Below are 18,478 nucleotides of genomic sequence, written 5' to 3' on the forward strand. Positions count from 1 at the left end.
TTCCTGTATTGTTTCACCACACATAACGTGCCCTGAGGAGGTCTGCTCCAACTTCTAAGGGTTCCTGTAACGAGATGGGAAGAATAGAGAAATATTTTTTGGTCCCACCTCAGTTGTTGTTGTAGCATATTTGGATTCACACAATCTTCATATCTTAAAAAGATAAATGCCATTTATCAAGAGAGCATTAGATTGACTACTGAAGATTAGAGAACAAGCCCCCATCTCCGTACTGAGGCTGGGAAGCCACTACATTCCATCCAGCAGATGCTCCTCATGATGTGACATTGGTGCAGATATTGTGCTGTCACCTGCACATTCATCAGTTGCCCGTTCACATTTTGTGTGCATGACACCCATTCATCATGAAGACTTTTGTAGTTCAAATGAAGCATCATTTACCTGACTTAACTGTACCAAGTATAAGTATTTTTTCTCAGTATTGTTCTGTTATCATTAAGTGAGATTGCATAGTGGTCAGCATGCTGTACTCACATTCAGGAGGATGATGATTTAAATCTGTGTACAATTATCCAAATTTAGGTTTTCTGTGCTTCCCTTAAATTGCTCCAGAAAAATGTTGGGGTGGTTCCTTCAAAGGCATGCCCAATTTCCTTCCCCGCCCTTGACAAACTCCAAGCTTTTGCTCTATCTCTAGTGACCTCAGTTTCGATGGGATGTTAAACCCTAATATTCCTTCCTTCTTTTTCTGTTCTGTTATTAGGTGAAATTTATTATTACGTAAAAATTGTATTTATTTTGCACATCATTGTACAACTGTGCAGCACTCTCATTGTTTTGGTGGACTGTTGCATGCTGCTCCTGCACATGTGGACATGTACTGCAGTGTACTTTCATATTCACTCACTACATCTGCACTCAGCTGGTATGCTAAGTTGTTTAATTGATCTGGGTCTGCATTGATGTCATATGCTTCCTTGAAAGCCTGAAAACCAAATAAAAATAAATCAGATTGTAAACTCTTCACATCATAGGCAATATGGAAAATAAAAACTTTCTGCTCTAATCTATTAAGTGTTCATGTTTTCTCAAAGACAACTATAAACAGTACATATTTTCTCATGTTATTTGTACATGTTGGGAATATAGAAAAAATAGTAGCAGTTTGATTTGTTTCCTTCACTGTTGGATGAGGTGGGTTCTGTTCACCAGTTTTCAAATCATCGTATTTAGATTATTTACGCACATGCACAGTAAGTACTCACTTGTTTACTAAATGAAAATAAAAACAAAAGGCATTCCATGCATACATAACCAGATGTTTATGAAAGCTATCAGGTTTCAGTGCTCACGCATTGCTAGGATACGCTTTGTGTGAAGGCTTAATTTTGAACAATCATTAATGAATGATGTTAAAAGCTAGGCATTGTTGTGAGTGTCATTGTAATAATGTAACCTGCAACCATAATGAGACTGTGAGAGCACAGAGGTGTGAAAGGTCAGAGCAGGAATGTGGATTTGCATGTAGTGTATTTGCTATTGTTAGGTCCTTTCATGTAGATAAAGTAAAATGTCTAATGCTGTGGCATCAATCAATAATTATTTCATTTAATTTAAGTGGAATATACAAACAGCACCTACCTTGTCTTTTATTGCAGACCAGAAATTACTACAAATAAATGTCAGTTATTAATTTATATCTGGATTTCATAATTTTAGACTGTACTAATGTGGAACTCATGGAAGAGTTAACTAATCCCACTCCTGTGACAAATGCAACAGTGTTGTAAAGTCACACCTTAGCACCAGTCTTGAAGATGTATACTGTCACAAAGGTGGTGGACAAAACAATGTGGACAATCTTCAGTTATGGTCAATCACAAAATATCTTTGTGTAGTGAATGAGCAGTATAAGCACAACAGTCTATTGGTAGAATTTGAAGTCAATGTTGCACAGGATATTTAATAGTGACTTTGAAAGTGTTCATTAGTATACCATTATTACAGTGACAATCACTGATAATTATGACAGGATGTAGAAAAACAGAATTGATATCAAGTGATATGGAAACAATAAATATAAATGTAGAGTGTAGGGTGTATAATAATGAATAAACACTGCAATGTTACAAAGCTAATTGGCTAAGATCAAGGATGCATAAATGCATACAGAATGTGGCAAAATTTAACTTCTCAGAATAGGCATAACTAGGATAGTGGATTTAAATATCTGTTGTCCGGAATGGGTTGAAAACAGTCACCTTTGGATACAGTAGGTCTTATTAATTGATAGGCTTGTAAAGAAAAATTGAAAATTCCCATCCCATGCAAGGCATAATTAATTTATCTTCCTTTTACATATTCATGGTTCATCACTCTATGTGCTATCTTCAGTGATTTGTTTGTTATTCTGCCTGAAAATGTTTTTTGACCTGACAACATATTCTGGACTTTCATATGAATTTTGCTTAGATATTTCTGTATAAAAAGAGTTGATTATTTGACATTAATTTAAATGAACCTCAGGGGCTCAGACAGCCTTGCGACAGTATTGGATGCAAATTTCTTGACCTCTGCTATCAGGAGCAGAATTGTAGGGTTCCCCTTAATAGGTCAAGTGTGCACTACATGCAGGAAGCAGCTACTACAATAGTGGAGTATGTGTGGTGTGCACATGGGAGCAAACACGCTTTGCCTGTAAAATCAGCCACAGCAACCTCGGAGAATCTTGGTCCTCACAGTTAAGAGATAGAAAAGATTAGTATGATTTTAGTAAATTGCATCTAAGGAAAGGTCCCAGAATTTGCATCACTTATTGAAGGTTATAATGCACAAATAGTATTGGGAACAGAAAGCTGGTTGAAGCCAGACGTCAGTGACAACGAAATCCTAAGTTCAGATGGGAATGTTTATCGTAAGGATAGGTTAGTCACCAATAGTGGCATGTTTATTGCAGTAAAAAATTTGATAAAATCTAGCAAGGTTATCACGGATTCTGAATGTGAATTTATCTGGATGAAACTGAGTATCAAAGAACGGTCAAAAATGGTGATCGGATGCTTTTATAGACCACCTGGGTCAGGATCTGTAGTTGTAGAATGCTTCAGACAGAGCTTGCAGAATATCATTAGTAATTTTCCTGATCATGCCATTGTAGTAGAGGGTGACTTCAACTTGCCAGGTATAGATTGGGAGTGTTATGGCATCAAAACTGGTGCCAGAGACAGGGAATCGTGTGGCCTTGTTCTGGATGTCTTGTCCAAAAATTACCTTGAGTAGATAGTTAGAGAACCAATTCGTGACAGTAACATCTTGGACCTTCTGGCAACAAACAGACCTGAACTTATTGAATCAGTTAATGTAGAGGAAGGTATCAATGATCATAAGTCTGTGACAGCATCTATGACGACAGGTCCTACAAGGAATGTTAAGAAATGTAGGAAGACATATTTGCTCAGCAAGGGTGACAGGATACAAATTTCAGAATATCTCAGCAATCAGCATCAAATATTCGGTGATGGGGACGAAGATGTGGAGAACAAATGGAAAAATTTCAAATGCATCGTTCAATATGCCCTAGACAAGTACGTTCCGAGTAAGGTTTTAATGGATGAAAAGCTCCACCATGATTTAATAGCCATCTTAGAAAAGCGCTACACAAATGAAGAGCACTTCATGTCAGATTTGTGAGAAGTAAAAACCTAGATGAACAAACAAAAACCGAACAAAGTGAAAATGAGCGTAAGGAGAGCAATTAGAGAAGTGTTCAATAATTTCGAAAGTTAAGACATTGTCAACCGACCTGAGTAAAAACCCTAAAAGATTTTGGTCATATGTAAAATCAGTAAGTGGGTCAAAATCATCTATTCATTCTCTCAGCAACCACACCGGCACCGAAACAGAAGATAACAGAGAGAGGGCCAAAACACTGAATTCGGGTTTCCAAAGTTGTTTCACCACGGAAGATTGTAACACTGCCCCTCCTTTCAATTGTCGTGCGAATGTCAAAATGGCAGATATTGAGATAATCGATAGCGGAATTTCAATGCAGCTACAATCGCTTAGTAGTGGAAAGGCTTTGGGACCAGATGAGATACCTATAAGATTATGCAAAAAAACTTACTCCCCTTCTAGCAGTAATTTATCGTATATCGCTTTAGCAACAAAAGGTACCTAAAGCCTGGAAAAAAAGTGCAGGGCATTCTCATTTTTAAGAGAGGCCGTAAGACAGATCCACACAATTATAGACCTATATCAATGATGTCAATCTGTTGTAGAATTATGGAACATGTTTTATGCTCAAGAATTATGACGTTCTTGGAAAATGAACGGCTCCTCTATAAAAACCAACACGGATTCTGCAAACAGAGATCCTGCAAAACTTAGCTCGCTCTGTTCCTCCACGAGATCCACAGTGCAGAGGACAATGGTGCTCAATCTGATGGCATGTACTTTGATTTCAGTAAGGCATTTGACACCATCCCGCATTGCCATTTAATGGAAAAAATATGAGCTTATGGAGTATTGAAGCAGACCTGCAATTGGATTCAAGACTTTCTTGCAGATATAGCTCAACACGTCACTCTTAACAGAACTAAATCGACAGATATAAAGGTAATATCCGGAGTACCACGTGGAAGTGTGATAGGACCGTTGCTGTTCACAATATGTATTAATGATCTAATAGAAAGCGTCAGATGCTCTTTAAGGCTATTTGCAGATGCAGTTGTCTATACAAACGTAGCAACGCCAGAAGATAGTAAGAATTTGCAGAATGACCTGCAGAGAACTAATGAATGGTGCAGACTCTGGCATTTGACCCTGAACGTAAATAAATGTAACATATTGGGCATTCATAGGAAAAGAAATCCACTACTGTACGGCTGCACTATTGATGACAAACAGCTGGAGACAATGTCTGCCGTAAAATATCTAGGTGTCACTATCCAGAACGACCTTAAGTGGAATGACCATATAAAACAGCAGACACAAGACTCAGATTCATCAGAAGAATCTTAAGGAAATGTAACTCATCCACGAAAGAAGTGGCTTATAAGGCACTTGTTCGCCAGATTCTTGAGTATTGTTCATCTATCTGGGATCCCTTTCAGGTAGGACTGATGGAGGAGATAGAGAAGACACAACGAAGAGCGGCGCGTTTTATCACGGAATCGTTTAGCAGGCAAGAGAGCGTTACGGAGATGCTAAACAAACTCCAATGGCAGACGTTACAAGAGAGATATTGTGCATCACGAAGAGATTTGCTACTGAAATTTCGGGACAGCACTTTTCAGGAGGAGTCAGACAACATATTACTCCCCCCCCCCCCCCCCCCCCCCTCCACATACATCTCGCATATTGACCACAACAGGAAATATTCGAGAAATTAGAGCCAATACAGAGGCTTACCAACAATTGTTCTTCCCAAGAACTATTCACAAGTGGAAAAGGGTTGGAGGGATCAGATGGTGGTACTGAAAGTACCCTCTGCCACACTCCATTCGGTGACTTGTGGAGTATGATGTAGATGTATAGATAAAAGTTGAAGTTAGATGTAGTAGGGATTAGTGAAGTTGAGTGGCTGCATGAACAGGACATAAAATTGGGGAGAAAAGAAATTTGGGGCATCATTTGACTAAAAGAAGGGATCAGTTGATAGGACACATTCTGAGACATCAAGGAACTTAGTGTGAGAGGGCAGTGTGGCGATTGAAAATGCAGAGGGGAACCAAGAGACAACCACAGTAAGCAGGTTCAAATGGATGCGAGTTACAGTTGTTATTCAGAAATGAAAAGGTTTCCATGGATAGAGTGGCATGGAAGGCTACGTCAAACCAGTTTTCGGTTTGAAGACAACAGCAGCAGCTGAAGAATATGATACATATAACAACACAGTAGCTGATATCATAAGCTTTTTGTTTTCATGGTGAAGTAAAATAAAATCTGCATATACTAGTTAAACAGCATTAGTGAAGAAAATATGTGTCTTGACGCATCTAATACAGTAAGATAACAGTGCCAAAAATTGTAAAACCCTAAAATTGCAATATGATATAGCAATTTCGAGTCTGAAATGAAAGAAAAATAGAAAATATCTTGTCATTTTCAGGTCACAAGGAACACAACTGATAGCAAAGTGTAGCAGTACACCTTTCTTATTTTGCCAAACAGTAGTGTGGTATGAAATTAGAATTATATATTAATACCTTCAGCTGCTGACAGGCATTGATACATATGAACAGGGACAGGTGAAAATGTGTGCCCCGACCAGGACTCGAACCCGGGACCTCCAGCTTACATGGCAGATGCTCTATCCATCTGAGACACTGAGGGCACAGAGGATAGTGCAACTGCCGGGAATATCTCGCGCACACCTCCCGCGAGACCCACATTCTCACCTTATATATCCACACACTACATTCGTAGTGTCCCTACGCAACACACTCATTACTCATGGAAGACATTCTTACCAAGTCCCGTAAGGGTTCGGGTAATATGTGTGCATCCACACAGAAGAGGAAGGTCATGGCCAGTATTGCCAGAACTATATACTTATATGGATATGGCGTCTGTTCTTTCGGACATTAGCACTATATATATTTATGTCTTCAACTGCTGATGGGCGTTGATATATATCAATGGAGACAGGTGAAAATGTGTGACACAATCGGGACTCGAACCCAGGATCTCCTGCTTACACGGCATGTCTGAGGGATGTATAGTATTTCATGGCTTGACTGTCTGATATATGTTGCAGCTATCGATATGTTGCAGCTGTTGATACACACACACACACACACACACACACACACACACACACACACACATAAGTTAATGTCAGATCATCAATTTGTTTTGTGTACTAATAGTTTTCAGCAGAATTCACATAAATCTCCTCAAAATGTTATCTTATTTAAGGCGGAAATATTCAACAAATTTTTGAATGTGTTGGCAGATTGGCAATACTATACTTCAAGTTGTTTTCTTACTTGTGTGTCCATCAGAACTGAAGTCAGTATCTTACTTTGCAAAGTTTCAAGTGATTTACATTAACAACCGTTAACTGAACGATCTCAGCATGTTGTGCAATACCCACCAAGCAAATCAGCATGAAAGTTTATCAGAACTAATACACAGTATACGTATAAATTCAGTATCATTGTAGGTGTGAAACCCTACTCTTCCTTCCTTAAGTACTATAATTCACAGAGAGCCAGATGATGTTATTCCAGGCTTACTGCCCATCTGAATAAGACAAGTCACTTTTTTATGATAAATTTTAGCAGCTTGAGATCTAACAATTCACATGGATATGAATGTCAGGTCCAGAATATCTCTCAGATGTTCAAGCATTTGTTCTCTCTCTCTCTCTCTTCCCTTCCTCCCTCCCTCCCTCCCTCCCTTCCTCCCTCCCTCCCTCCCTCCCTCCCCCACAAGCAGTGGAGGCTTTGGTTAAGGGATTTGCAGAACCAGAGGATGTGGCAGAGGACAGTGCCCAGCTGCTGAATGTGATGCGAGAAGGACCCAAATGGCACAGCCACTGAACCAGCAGCTGAGGTCACGAGTGTGATGGCATGTTACTGCTGGTCCCAGTTTGGTGGTGGCCATTAATGGGTTAAACATCTGGAAGTTGTCAAAACCTCACGTGCGCAGTAGTTGTAGCACAGTTAGCTATGGGACAATTGCACCAGGTATATGCTCTTGGGCATGATGTATGTGTGTGTGCGTGGGGGGGGGGGGGGGGGGGAGAAGGGGGGGGGGTGACATAGGGATGGACTAGGAGGACAAGGATGTTGTTTAGGTGGATGTGCGATGGAATAGGTTGAGGTCATTGGCATGGAATAAGTTGTATTTCAGGTGGCTACAGTGTATTTGTTGACATATAAACATTGTTTGGTTACAAAGCACAATAAATAGGGGGAAAAAAAGCGAAAAGGTACTTTACCTCATCATCATCAAACTGGCAGTACAGGATATTTTCTGCAGCTGATATACGCCGCAGACAGCTATAAGTGTTATTACGTGAATCCTGGCATTTACAAGAACCATCGACGGAGCAATACTGTAAAATTTATAGAGAATTATGTACTTTGGTGCATATGAAAATTGATTTACATTACGTACTATTATTAATGGCAATACCTGTTTAAATACTGACTTTTCATGTCATTACAGAGACAAAAATTTTAAATATGGATGATGATTGTCATAAATCCTATTCTTCTCATCAATTTTCAAGATTACCCAGTCTTACCATAAATTAAAAAAGATATGGTGCTGGTGTAATATTCTACAATATTGTAATATATAATATTGTACAATATTGCACCAGTGATGTGTGGTTTTTCATTCATAATGTATAAAATATTCTACCAGAGACTGACAGGTCCGTCAGTTAATGCAATAACTGAGCCTCATAACAAGTGCTCCACTGTAGTATTAAGTTAAAGTATCACCCAAATTATCCTTAGATTAATATTTGCCTTTCGTAGAAACATATAGCTTACTTAACCAATTAAATTCTTCAGCAATAAACTAAGGTAGATAAAAAAGGCCCTTGAAGACAAGATACAAAGTTATAAAGCTCTGCATCCTGTCCAAGATGGGTAAATTAGGATTGATTGACTGCCATGTCATCCACTGCCAATGGCATCATTGGATGTGGTATGGAGGAACATGGGGTCACACACCACTCTGCCGGCTGCTGTTGGCTTTTTTAACCTCAGAGCCACTATTTCTCATTCAAGTATCTCTTCAGCTGGCCTCATGAGGCTGAGTGTACCCTGTAACCAGTCCACCCACTAAGGAAAAATCCCTGGCAGTATTGGGTATTGAACACGGGCCTCTGTGTTGCAGCCAGACATGCTGACCACTGTGCTATGGAGCCAGGCCCAAAGCTATAAAGGCTCATAAAATATGCAATATAGCAGACATATTGCTTGATAAGTAGGTCTGACATCTAGAGGATCGGTGAAATAAGGGTACCGCCCAACCATTCCCAATGTTCCATAGAGCTCATCATAGATGAGGATCTCTGGGATGCAGAGTGTTTATAATATAATAGATAAAGGCCTCAATGTGTACTGAGAAGGGAGTGCTGCATTCATTTCACTGCAGGGGAAAAACAGATAAAAGGTTGACAGGCAAAACCAAACAATGGGAAGGCCAGGATGGAATAACAAAAATATTATGAGCTAAAATGCGTGGCAGTCTTTATAACTGAATGTACAATGGTCTTTTCATTGTGCCTGTCTGTGACTCCTCATTTCCTCTGTATGGTGAGTAGTGATCTATTGTTTTCAAAATATTGTTATAAACAGAGCAATTGAAAATTAGTGACCTATCCCTGGCTGTAGCTGCTCATGTAAAAACACCCATGAATGTGTCTTTTCTTTGGTTACCCAGCATATGAATTTCCTTGAACCAAAGCCACTTCCTAGACCATCTGAAATCTGTGCTCATCCCTCTTCACTCACACATTACCATTCATTTCTCACTACACCAAATCTACCACATGGTGTAGCTACCATGAATCAAGTGTGAGCCAAACCTCACTTGAAAGTGTTTCTCCTCACCTTAATCAATTTCTTACTTAACAATGTCTTGTCCACCCTTTAGAGTTAGCCATCACAGGTGTACAGCTGTCAGAACCAAAAATGGAAGTGAATGGAAAGCTATAGTTTGAAATTTCGTATACAGAGATCCCATAAGGCAGCAGAGTACTAGCTGTTCTTTTGTATATAATTTATTATAGTTTAATTTCTGAGAGCCTTGTTTTTATATAAAAAAGTGTGAAGTATTTTAGAGGTGTTCAAAGTTATAGAAAATAGTTAGTCTAGAAAATATGCAGGATAATCTCATCTCAATGGACAATGACGTAATTCATATTCCTGTCTAGATTCTGTTGATAACAGAATCCACTCAAAAACTTTATTGGGATACAAGTAAGAATTCATAATGACTAAATGAAATTAAACTAAAGTGATTTTCATCACAAGATTCTCAATCACCAAAAATATGCAAGATTTAAAATGAGTTCATTTGACATCAAGAAGAAACGGTTAAAATGTAAAGGTGCTGTACCAAGTTGAGCATCTCACAGATAACACTTTCTTTTATTTTAAGGAAGTGGCTCTCAAATTTTCTCCAGCCACCTTGACATAAATTTATCTCTGTCTCCCTAAATCAAGTTTCAAACAAACTAATTACTAGAATTCAGACAGGATACTACAGTCTAACAAAAAAGAGGAAAGGAAACAATGTAGCAGTTGCTGTTAGTTAATATCATTGGGGGTAATTGAGGATGATCTCTCAATGTACAAGAATCTGACACAGTATTCCAAGATGGCTCATGTGGCACAAAATAAAGAGGAGTTAAACATCAGTTTACGTCTTGCTGACATAAAAATCATTAGATGATTTGGTTCCATAATAGTGAGTAATCTGGTGAGAAAGTGTGTCTAGACAACAAATATATTATGAGCCTGTGGGATATTGACGAAAACGTTGACGCCAAAGGTAAAGACAAGCCAGACAAAGAAGTTTTACATCACATCATGTCAAATCACATGAACCATATTTCACAGCCAGGAGACAATGTACAAATAAAGGATGTGGATTTTATGTAAGAAAGAAAAACAAAAAGTTGACTTAACTTAATGAATATTACACTGTTAATGCTGATATGACTATAGCCTAAAACATTAATTTTAAGAATTTCTGTAAAGACAGATTTCAGTGGGGCAAATGAGTTGCAGTTCAATTCTATCTTAAATACCACTAATATATCCAAAAGAATCTAAAAAGCTCAAGCACATTGTTAAATACATGTATATCTGCTCTCATCTGCCCTGGTCTGAAACCCCTGTAGTCTTGTTAGAATGAGAAATATTGGAAATGATAAAGGACATTAACTAATATATGAACTGTGAAGCAGTTGTCAAAATGTGAAGGTTTTTAAAGTGGTCTTTGAAAAATGTTGTAAGACCAATATCAGCTGTGGCACAGCAGAAACATGTCAGACAATGGATCCAAAGATCTCTGGTTCAATCCCTAGCCAATCTTAGGAGTTTTATCTCTCTCCAATCAGTTCTTTCATGCCTGGCAAAGTTTATTGATGCGAAAAATGTTGACTCGTGGCTTGGTTCAAAGTCCACATTAAACTGTAAGCCCACATGTAACTGCCAAGGTAAGTCAGTTCAAAGCTCAGAGGAATGGACAGCAGACTACCTCCAATAGGATCATGCCAGGTAAAGCTCTGTGTTGTTAACAGATCTTCAAAATGCCTCAAAATACTTCTTATAATTTCCCTCTAGCACAAGTAGAACTCAACATATCATTCTCTGTGGGATTAAACCAAAAGAAGTAAAAGTAGCCGTGGGAGTACTCCAAGGCAGTATTACAGGGCCATTACTATTTAAAATATATATAAATGATTAGCAGATAACATCAGAAGCTCCTTGAAGCAATTTGTGGACAATCCAGTTGGCTGTAAAAAGGTTTCAACATCAGAAAGCTGTAGCGAAATGCAGGAAGATTCAGAGAACTGACAATTGGTGAGGGATCTGGCAGTTGACAATTAACACAAATAAATGTAACATATTGCACATAAATTGGCAGAGACCCATTACTATTTGGTTACACTATTGATGAAACATCACTGAAAATGACAACAACCATAAAAATATCTAGGAGTAACTGACTAAAGCGGCATAAGTGTAATGATCATGTGAAACTAGTTTTAAGAAAAACAGATACCAGGCTGATGTTCATTGAAAGAATCTAAAGGAAATGTAATTGATCATGAGAGAGAGAGAGAGAGAGAGAGAGAGAGAGAGAGAGAGTGGTGTGTTTTGTCACGAATTAATGTAGTGATTATGAGAGCATTACAGAGATGCTCAGTAAACTCCAGTGGCAGGTGTTACAAGAGTGTTGTTATGCATCACTGAAAGAGATTTACTGTTAAAATTCCAAGGATGGGTGTTTCCAGAAAACTTGAGCATGTATTGCTTCCTTCCAGACAAGTCTTGTGAAATGACAACTACTAGAAAATCATAGAAAATAGAGTTCACGCAGAGGCTTACTGATACTCCCTTGTGTCTCATACCACTCATGAATGGAGAAAGGAAAGGGAAATGATTGTCATGCATGAAGTACCTTCTGTCACATCCCACAGTGTGGCTTGAGAAGTATAGATGTAGCTATATTCCAAAAATATCAGACCTGGAAGCTGAATGTCACAAAAAGGATTTCTGTACTTCACTGTTGAATTCAGTTATCCAGAATAAACTGATTTCTAATTTTTTAAGTCATACATATTGAAAACATAAATGAACTAAAGCGTTTATTAACTCTACAATGTCAGTTTTCCAATTAAGATTGAGATATCTCTGTAGTCTCCAAAACTGGATGCTATATACTTCTTGTATTCCATTACTGGGGAAACAATTTTTATGGCTTGCGGAGTAACTGAATTGTAAGTATAAAACATTGTAAAAATTTAATGATAATCTGTGTATATAAAAACCCTGACACACACTGTGTCTGATTGTCTGAAATTCCAAGTGCCTGTTGCTATGTTACTGACCTGGAGCTGAGCCACAGTTTTTGTCACACACAAGGCAAACGCCATGAATCTGATGTGTCTGCTTTTCCATCCTTGTATCTGGGAAGCAACTACCAGTGCAGCAACACATATCCAATTGGAAAATTATTTTCAGCTGAATTTCTTGCAATTAGGAAGTGGCATCAGGAAAAATATTTGCTGTGACTCTCATCACAGAAAAGTAAGGGTTTAATCACATTGATTATTGCTTGGATCTGTTCCTGACATTCTTAAACAACCCACTGATTCTTACAACAAGCTCAACCACTCTATTCACTGAACAGAACAGAGGGAAGGTTGCCTCATCAGTAGTGAAAAGATGCTTCATGCATTATAATCAGAATGTTCATCACAAATTCCACATGTGAACTAAAAAGACTGGGTGCATTGGTGGAATGAGGGCTGTGTAGTGCTGGAATGGAAACAGGGAAGGGGCTGGATGGATGAGGACAATTACTAACAAAAGTTGAGGTCAAGAGGGTTACAGGAATGTAGGATATATTGCAGGGGGAATTCCTGCCTGCACAATTCAAAAAGCTAGTGTTGATGGGACTGACCCATATGGCACAGGCTGTGAAGCAGTCATTGAAATGAACGATGTCATGCTGGGCAGCGTGCTCAGCAACATGGTGGTCCACTTGTTTCTTGGCTACAGTTTGTCGGTGGCCATTTACATTGACAGGCACCTTGTTGGTTGTCATGCCCACATAGAGTGCAGCACAGTGGTTGTAGCTTAGCTTGTAGATCACATAACTGGTTTCACAGGTAGCCCTCTCTTTGATGGGATAGATGATGTTTGTGACCAAACTGGAGTAGATGGTGGTGGGAGGATGGATGGGACAGGCCTTGCATCTAGGTCTATTACAGGGATATGAGCCCTGAGGTAAAGGGTTGGGAGCAGGAGTTGTGTAAGGATGGACAAGTGTATTGCATAAGTTCGGTGGATTGTGGAATACCACTGTGGAAGGGTTGGGAATGATGGTGGGCAGGACATTTCTCATTTCGAGAGGTAGTCAAAACCCTGGCAGAGAATGTAATTCAGTTGCTCTAGTCCTTGGTGCTACTGAGTTATGAGGGGAATGCTTCTCTGTAGCTGGACAGTGAGACTTGGGGGTTAATGGGAGACTGGAAAGATAAGGCATAGGAGATTTGTTTTTGTACAAGGTCTGTGAAGGCTTCAGTGAGATACTCGGTATATTTTGAGAGGGACCACTTGTCACTGCAGATGTGATGACCATGGGTGACTAGACTGTTTGGAAGGGACTTTTTTGTGTTGAATGGGTGGCAGCTGTCGTAGTGGAGGTATTGCTAGTGGTTAGCAGGTTTGATATGGACAAAGGTACTGATGTAGCCATCTTTGAGGTGGAGGTCAACATCTAGTCAGGTGGCTTGCTGGGTTGAGTAGGACCAGGTGAAGCAAATTGGGGAGAAGCTGTTGACGTTCTGAAGAAATGTAGATAGTGTATCCTCACCCTCAATCCAGATCACAATGATATCATCAGTGAATCTGAACCAGGTGAGGTGTTTAGGATTCTGGGTGTCTGGAAAGGATTCCTCTAGATGGCCCATGAATAGGTTGGCATAGGATTGTGCAATGCGGGTGCCCACAGCCATACCTCAGATTTCTTTGGAGGTAATGCCTTCAAAGGAGAAGTCATGGTGACTAGGAAGGAAGTTGTTAGTCTGGAGTCTGTCAGGTGATGGGGACGGTAGTGTTCAATAGCAGTAAGGCCATGAGCATTAGGGATGTTAGTGTAAAGTGAGATGGCATCAACAGTGATGTGCAGGGCACTGTGTGGTAAAGGGACAGGAACTGTGGAGAGTCAGTGGAGGAAATGGTTGGTATCTTTTATATAAGAGGGTAGGTTCCCGGTAATAGGTTGTAGGTGTTAGTCTACAAGAGCAGAGATTCACTCAGAGGGGGCACAGTAACTGGCCACAATGGGGCATCCTGGGTGGTTTGGTTTATGGACTTTCGGAAGCATGTAGAAGATAGGAGTGTGGGAAGTGATAGAGGTGAGCAGAGAGATGGACTCTGGAGAGAGGTTCTGGGATGAGCCTAAAGATTTGAAGAGTAACTGGAGATCCTGCTGGATTTCTGGAATTGGGTCACTGTAACAAATTTTGTAGGTGGATGTATTTGATAGCTGGCAGAGTTCTTCTACCAGGTAATCCTTGCAATTCAAAACAGGTAGGATTATAAGGCTGGGATCATTTTTTAGCTGGTGGTCTGTGGTTCTCCCTGTAGATGTATGGTTAGTTTCCATGTTGAGGGATTTGGGGAATGATGGTGAGGCAAGGTTCAAGGTTAAGAAAGTTATTGGGGTGATTTGGGGGCAGTAGGGATGGATCACAGATGGATGGAGGAGTGATCTGAGTCAGTCAGGGTTCAACATTGGTCTTTGGTTGACTCTAATTGGTAGGGTTGGTGGTGAAAAAGTGTTTTCACCATAGGGAGCAGAGGAAGAACTGAATCACTGAATTTGGGAGTGAGGCCTAAGATGAGGCCTTTGGAAAGGGCTGATATTTCTGTGGGGCTAAGGCTTCTGGAGGAAAGGTTCGTGACTGTGTTTTGGGTTCTGAATTCTGTGTGATGGCGGGAGGGAGTTATGGAGGGTGGGGTAAATGGAGTAGGTCTGAGAGACAGGGTTTTCATCTATGAGGGGAGTTGAGAGGAGAGGAGAGGGGGGGGGGGGTTGGAGGTTGTTGTAGAGGTGGTGGACAGCAGTATTCCAAGGCTGGAGTAGGAAGTGAGCAGGGTGGAGAGTTTTTTGAGGTGGTGTTGTGCATGTTGCACTAGTTCCTGGAAGACAAGAGTTTCAATGTTTGTTATGGGTTCCAGGAATTTGGGATTCCATAGCAAGAGAACTTTGTGGATGGAGAGAAGGTACTGCAACCCCCCAATCACCACCTGCCCTCTGTCTAACTTTCTGACTGCACCTAGGTGCTCTACCCTCTCTTCACACCATCCCTGCACACTCCCTAGTAGCACTTCACTGCTCCCACACCTACCCTACTATCTCTCCCTGTCCCAGCCTCCTCCTTACCCCCACCCACTTGCCACTCCCACCATGCATTTGTGTTTGCAGAGTGTGTGTGTGTGTGTGTGTGTGTGTGTGTGTGTGTGTGTGTGTGTGTGTGTCATCTATTTTTGACAAAGGTCTTGTTGGCCGAAAGCTTATTTGCGACAGCCTTTTTGTTTTGAAACTTGGTTAGTTTCTTAAATTGTTTTAACCAATGCTTGAGTGACTGTTCTGTGGATGGATCTTATTAAAGTATGTTTTGTGTTGGCAATGAAACACCACAGGTTGTGCACCAAAGTCAAAATAAAGAAGCTGCCTTTTTTTGTACTGTGACCTCACTGAGCATATGGTACTCACTGTTCCCAGTTTATGCAAGAAAAGAAGTCGTTTCAATTATCATTATCACAAAATGCCATTGTAATTGAAAATTCTTTTCTCTGTTTATTTATAATATAGCAAACAATCTGTGGATAACCTATGCTTTCAGTTACAAGATAATATAATGGAATAATTTATGTAGATATCAAACCCTGGTTATGTGACTCAAGATACAAGAGAACAATTTTTGCACAGTAGGTTAACTCCAAAGGAAGCAAAGCAAATAGAGTTACTGTCCACATATACCATCATTTGGTTCTTTACTTTGTACCTGTGTATGTGGTTATGTTCTTCTGTTAGTTTTGGTTTAAGCAGTTGTTTTTAACAATTAAAATTTACATTACATAAGAGATATTTCCTTAAAAGTATAGCCATATAGATGCAGCTTAACTCTGTGTCACATATTAGAAGAGCACTTACCCAGCTACCAAAGCAGGAAAAATTGGAGCGAATCTGATGGCACAAGAAAAAAATGAAGTAAAAGAAAAACTAGATGCTATATTCTAAGCTTCAGGAGGAAGAGCTGTATTCAAAAATAGGAAAAATATATGCAAATAAACTAGGGAAGGTAAAGTCAGTCTGAGCTATCACTCACATATGACTGTAGGAAGAGAATCAGGTGCAACCCTAGTTATTTTTTTTATTTCCTCCTTCACTTGTATGTCTTTCTATTGCCTCCATCCTTGCTACCCTCCCTGTTTTCCTTTCCCTGTTGCTTCATAACCTGGGTTGTGAGTAATTGAATCCACTTTCCCTTTCTTTCCCCTCTCTCCTCCCTGATGAAGGAACATTTATTCCGAAAGCTAAGAACGTAAATTTTCGGTTCTGTTTTTTGTGTATCTATCGGCTGTACTGAGCTGAGGTAAATACTGGCCAGCCCCTCTATCTCTTTGTTAGTATTTGTCTTTCTATTGCCTTTTTTTAGAGCCTAGATAATTTTTCCTCACAACAAAGTCATTATTTTTCAGTTATGAAAGCTCTAGGTTCTGTGTCTGTTTCTCCCATTTGTGATTTGCATTCCACCCATTCTTCAGTTCTTGGTATTTCAGTACTTGCACTTAAGTCACTTTTTTATGGATCTTGATGTTCACAATCAATTCTTTAAACATTACCTCCTTCCATTTTCAATATTTATGTTCAACCAAATATGTATTAATAAGTAATGCACTTACCATGAGCTTATTATCCAGCACTAGAGGGCATTCTTCATCAACAGTGAGATCAGATCCCTCACCTACATATTCTATTACAAATTCTCTCCCAGTTGTGTTCTGGCCTGCTAAGGATTCCTTAAATGATTTGCCATCCAGTTCCACCAGAGATGAAAGATTTGCAATGTCAATAACAGTTGGTGCAATGTCTATGTTTAATACTGGATCAGATATAATCTGGCCCTTTGGTACACCAGGTCCCCTCACCAGAAGAGGAATCCTAATATCGAACTCATAGGGCTGTCGTTTGTCCCAAGGCATTGCAAACTGACCTGTAGCAGAAAAATGTAATATCTATAAACCATTTGTGATTCCTGTAATTTTTTCTTGCCACATCTGGTGGTATACAATAGCAATTTTTTTATTATGAAAAGATAGTTTTCACGTTTATGATTGCACAACAAAGATAAAAAGTTAATCATCAACTGCATAAGAAAACCTTTGTTTGGTTCATTTTACCAGTTCCAACAGTTTAAATTGTGATCTTCAGAAGTGAAATAGGCTCAAATCATTGACTCTGCAGCTGCTCAACTACAGCTATGAACAAAATCATTTATGATATTGTCTCTAATGCAGGATATTAATTGCTTTTTTAACAATTCGAAAAGGACACTTTGAAAAAATGTACTTCATTGGCTTCATCTATACTTACCTATCACCTGTTGTAAAAAGGAAAACTGTATAATGAGTTCAACAACTTGGAAAGTTACTAGAAGGAGACAAGAGTCTCACACATGTGTGACATGCATTGTCTGTCACTCAGGCATGTCGTACATGCACAGTCTGCACTTGAATACTGCTAGTAAAAGGACACTTGTGTGACAAATTTCCTGTAGTATCTTCTTTGATAGCGTTTTCCACCGTTTTCACTAATTCTTTTATAGGTTAAATTATTGGGAACCCATAGCTGCTGGGTGAATATAGTTACTAACCAAACCAAACCAGCTACTAACCAAACCAAATACTGCAGTTTGGGCAAAATTATGGCATGGATGAACACTCATTAAGCATCCTCCACAAAAAAACATAAGAAGTCTCAAAATTAAAATGATAGATTATTAAATTCAACACAAGAAAATAAAGATAGAAGTGGGATGTCAGCATACATATTATGGTTTTCAGAGCACCATTTGGAAATCATTGACACTGAAGTGATGTATCTAGAAGATAAAAGTTAATTCCATAGAAAATTATTAAAATCTCCTCTGTGTGAATCTAGCCTTTGCTAGTGTATACTGCTGATGAAATCTTCATGGACTTCCACTTGGATGGCTGCACTGAAATTCTATTATGTTTTAATG

General features: G+C 39.3%; 1 protein-coding gene across 1 annotated transcript in view; it reads right to left on the reverse strand.

Moving 5' to 3' along the window:
* Positions 1-730: 730 nt before the first annotated feature.
* The window catches only part of LOC124595777 (N-acetylglucosamine-6-sulfatase-like), a 107,018-nt gene continuing 89,270 nt past the window's right edge, over positions 731-18,478 (reverse strand). The window contains exons 7-9 of the mRNA XM_047134663.1: positions 17,139-17,449; positions 7,907-8,023; positions 731-946 (exon numbers count right to left, since the gene is read on the reverse strand). Of these exons, the coding sequence (XP_046990619.1) occupies positions 791-946; positions 7,907-8,023; positions 17,139-17,449 (584 nt within the window). The 3' untranslated portion in view covers positions 731-790. The remainder of the gene's footprint in view (positions 947-7,906; positions 8,024-17,138; positions 17,450-18,478) is intronic.

Source organism: Schistocerca americana, chromosome 2 (assembly GCF_021461395.2).
Source record: "Schistocerca americana isolate TAMUIC-IGC-003095 chromosome 2, iqSchAmer2.1, whole genome shotgun sequence".
Classification (NCBI taxonomy): Eukaryota; Metazoa; Arthropoda; class Insecta; order Orthoptera; family Acrididae; genus Schistocerca; species Schistocerca americana.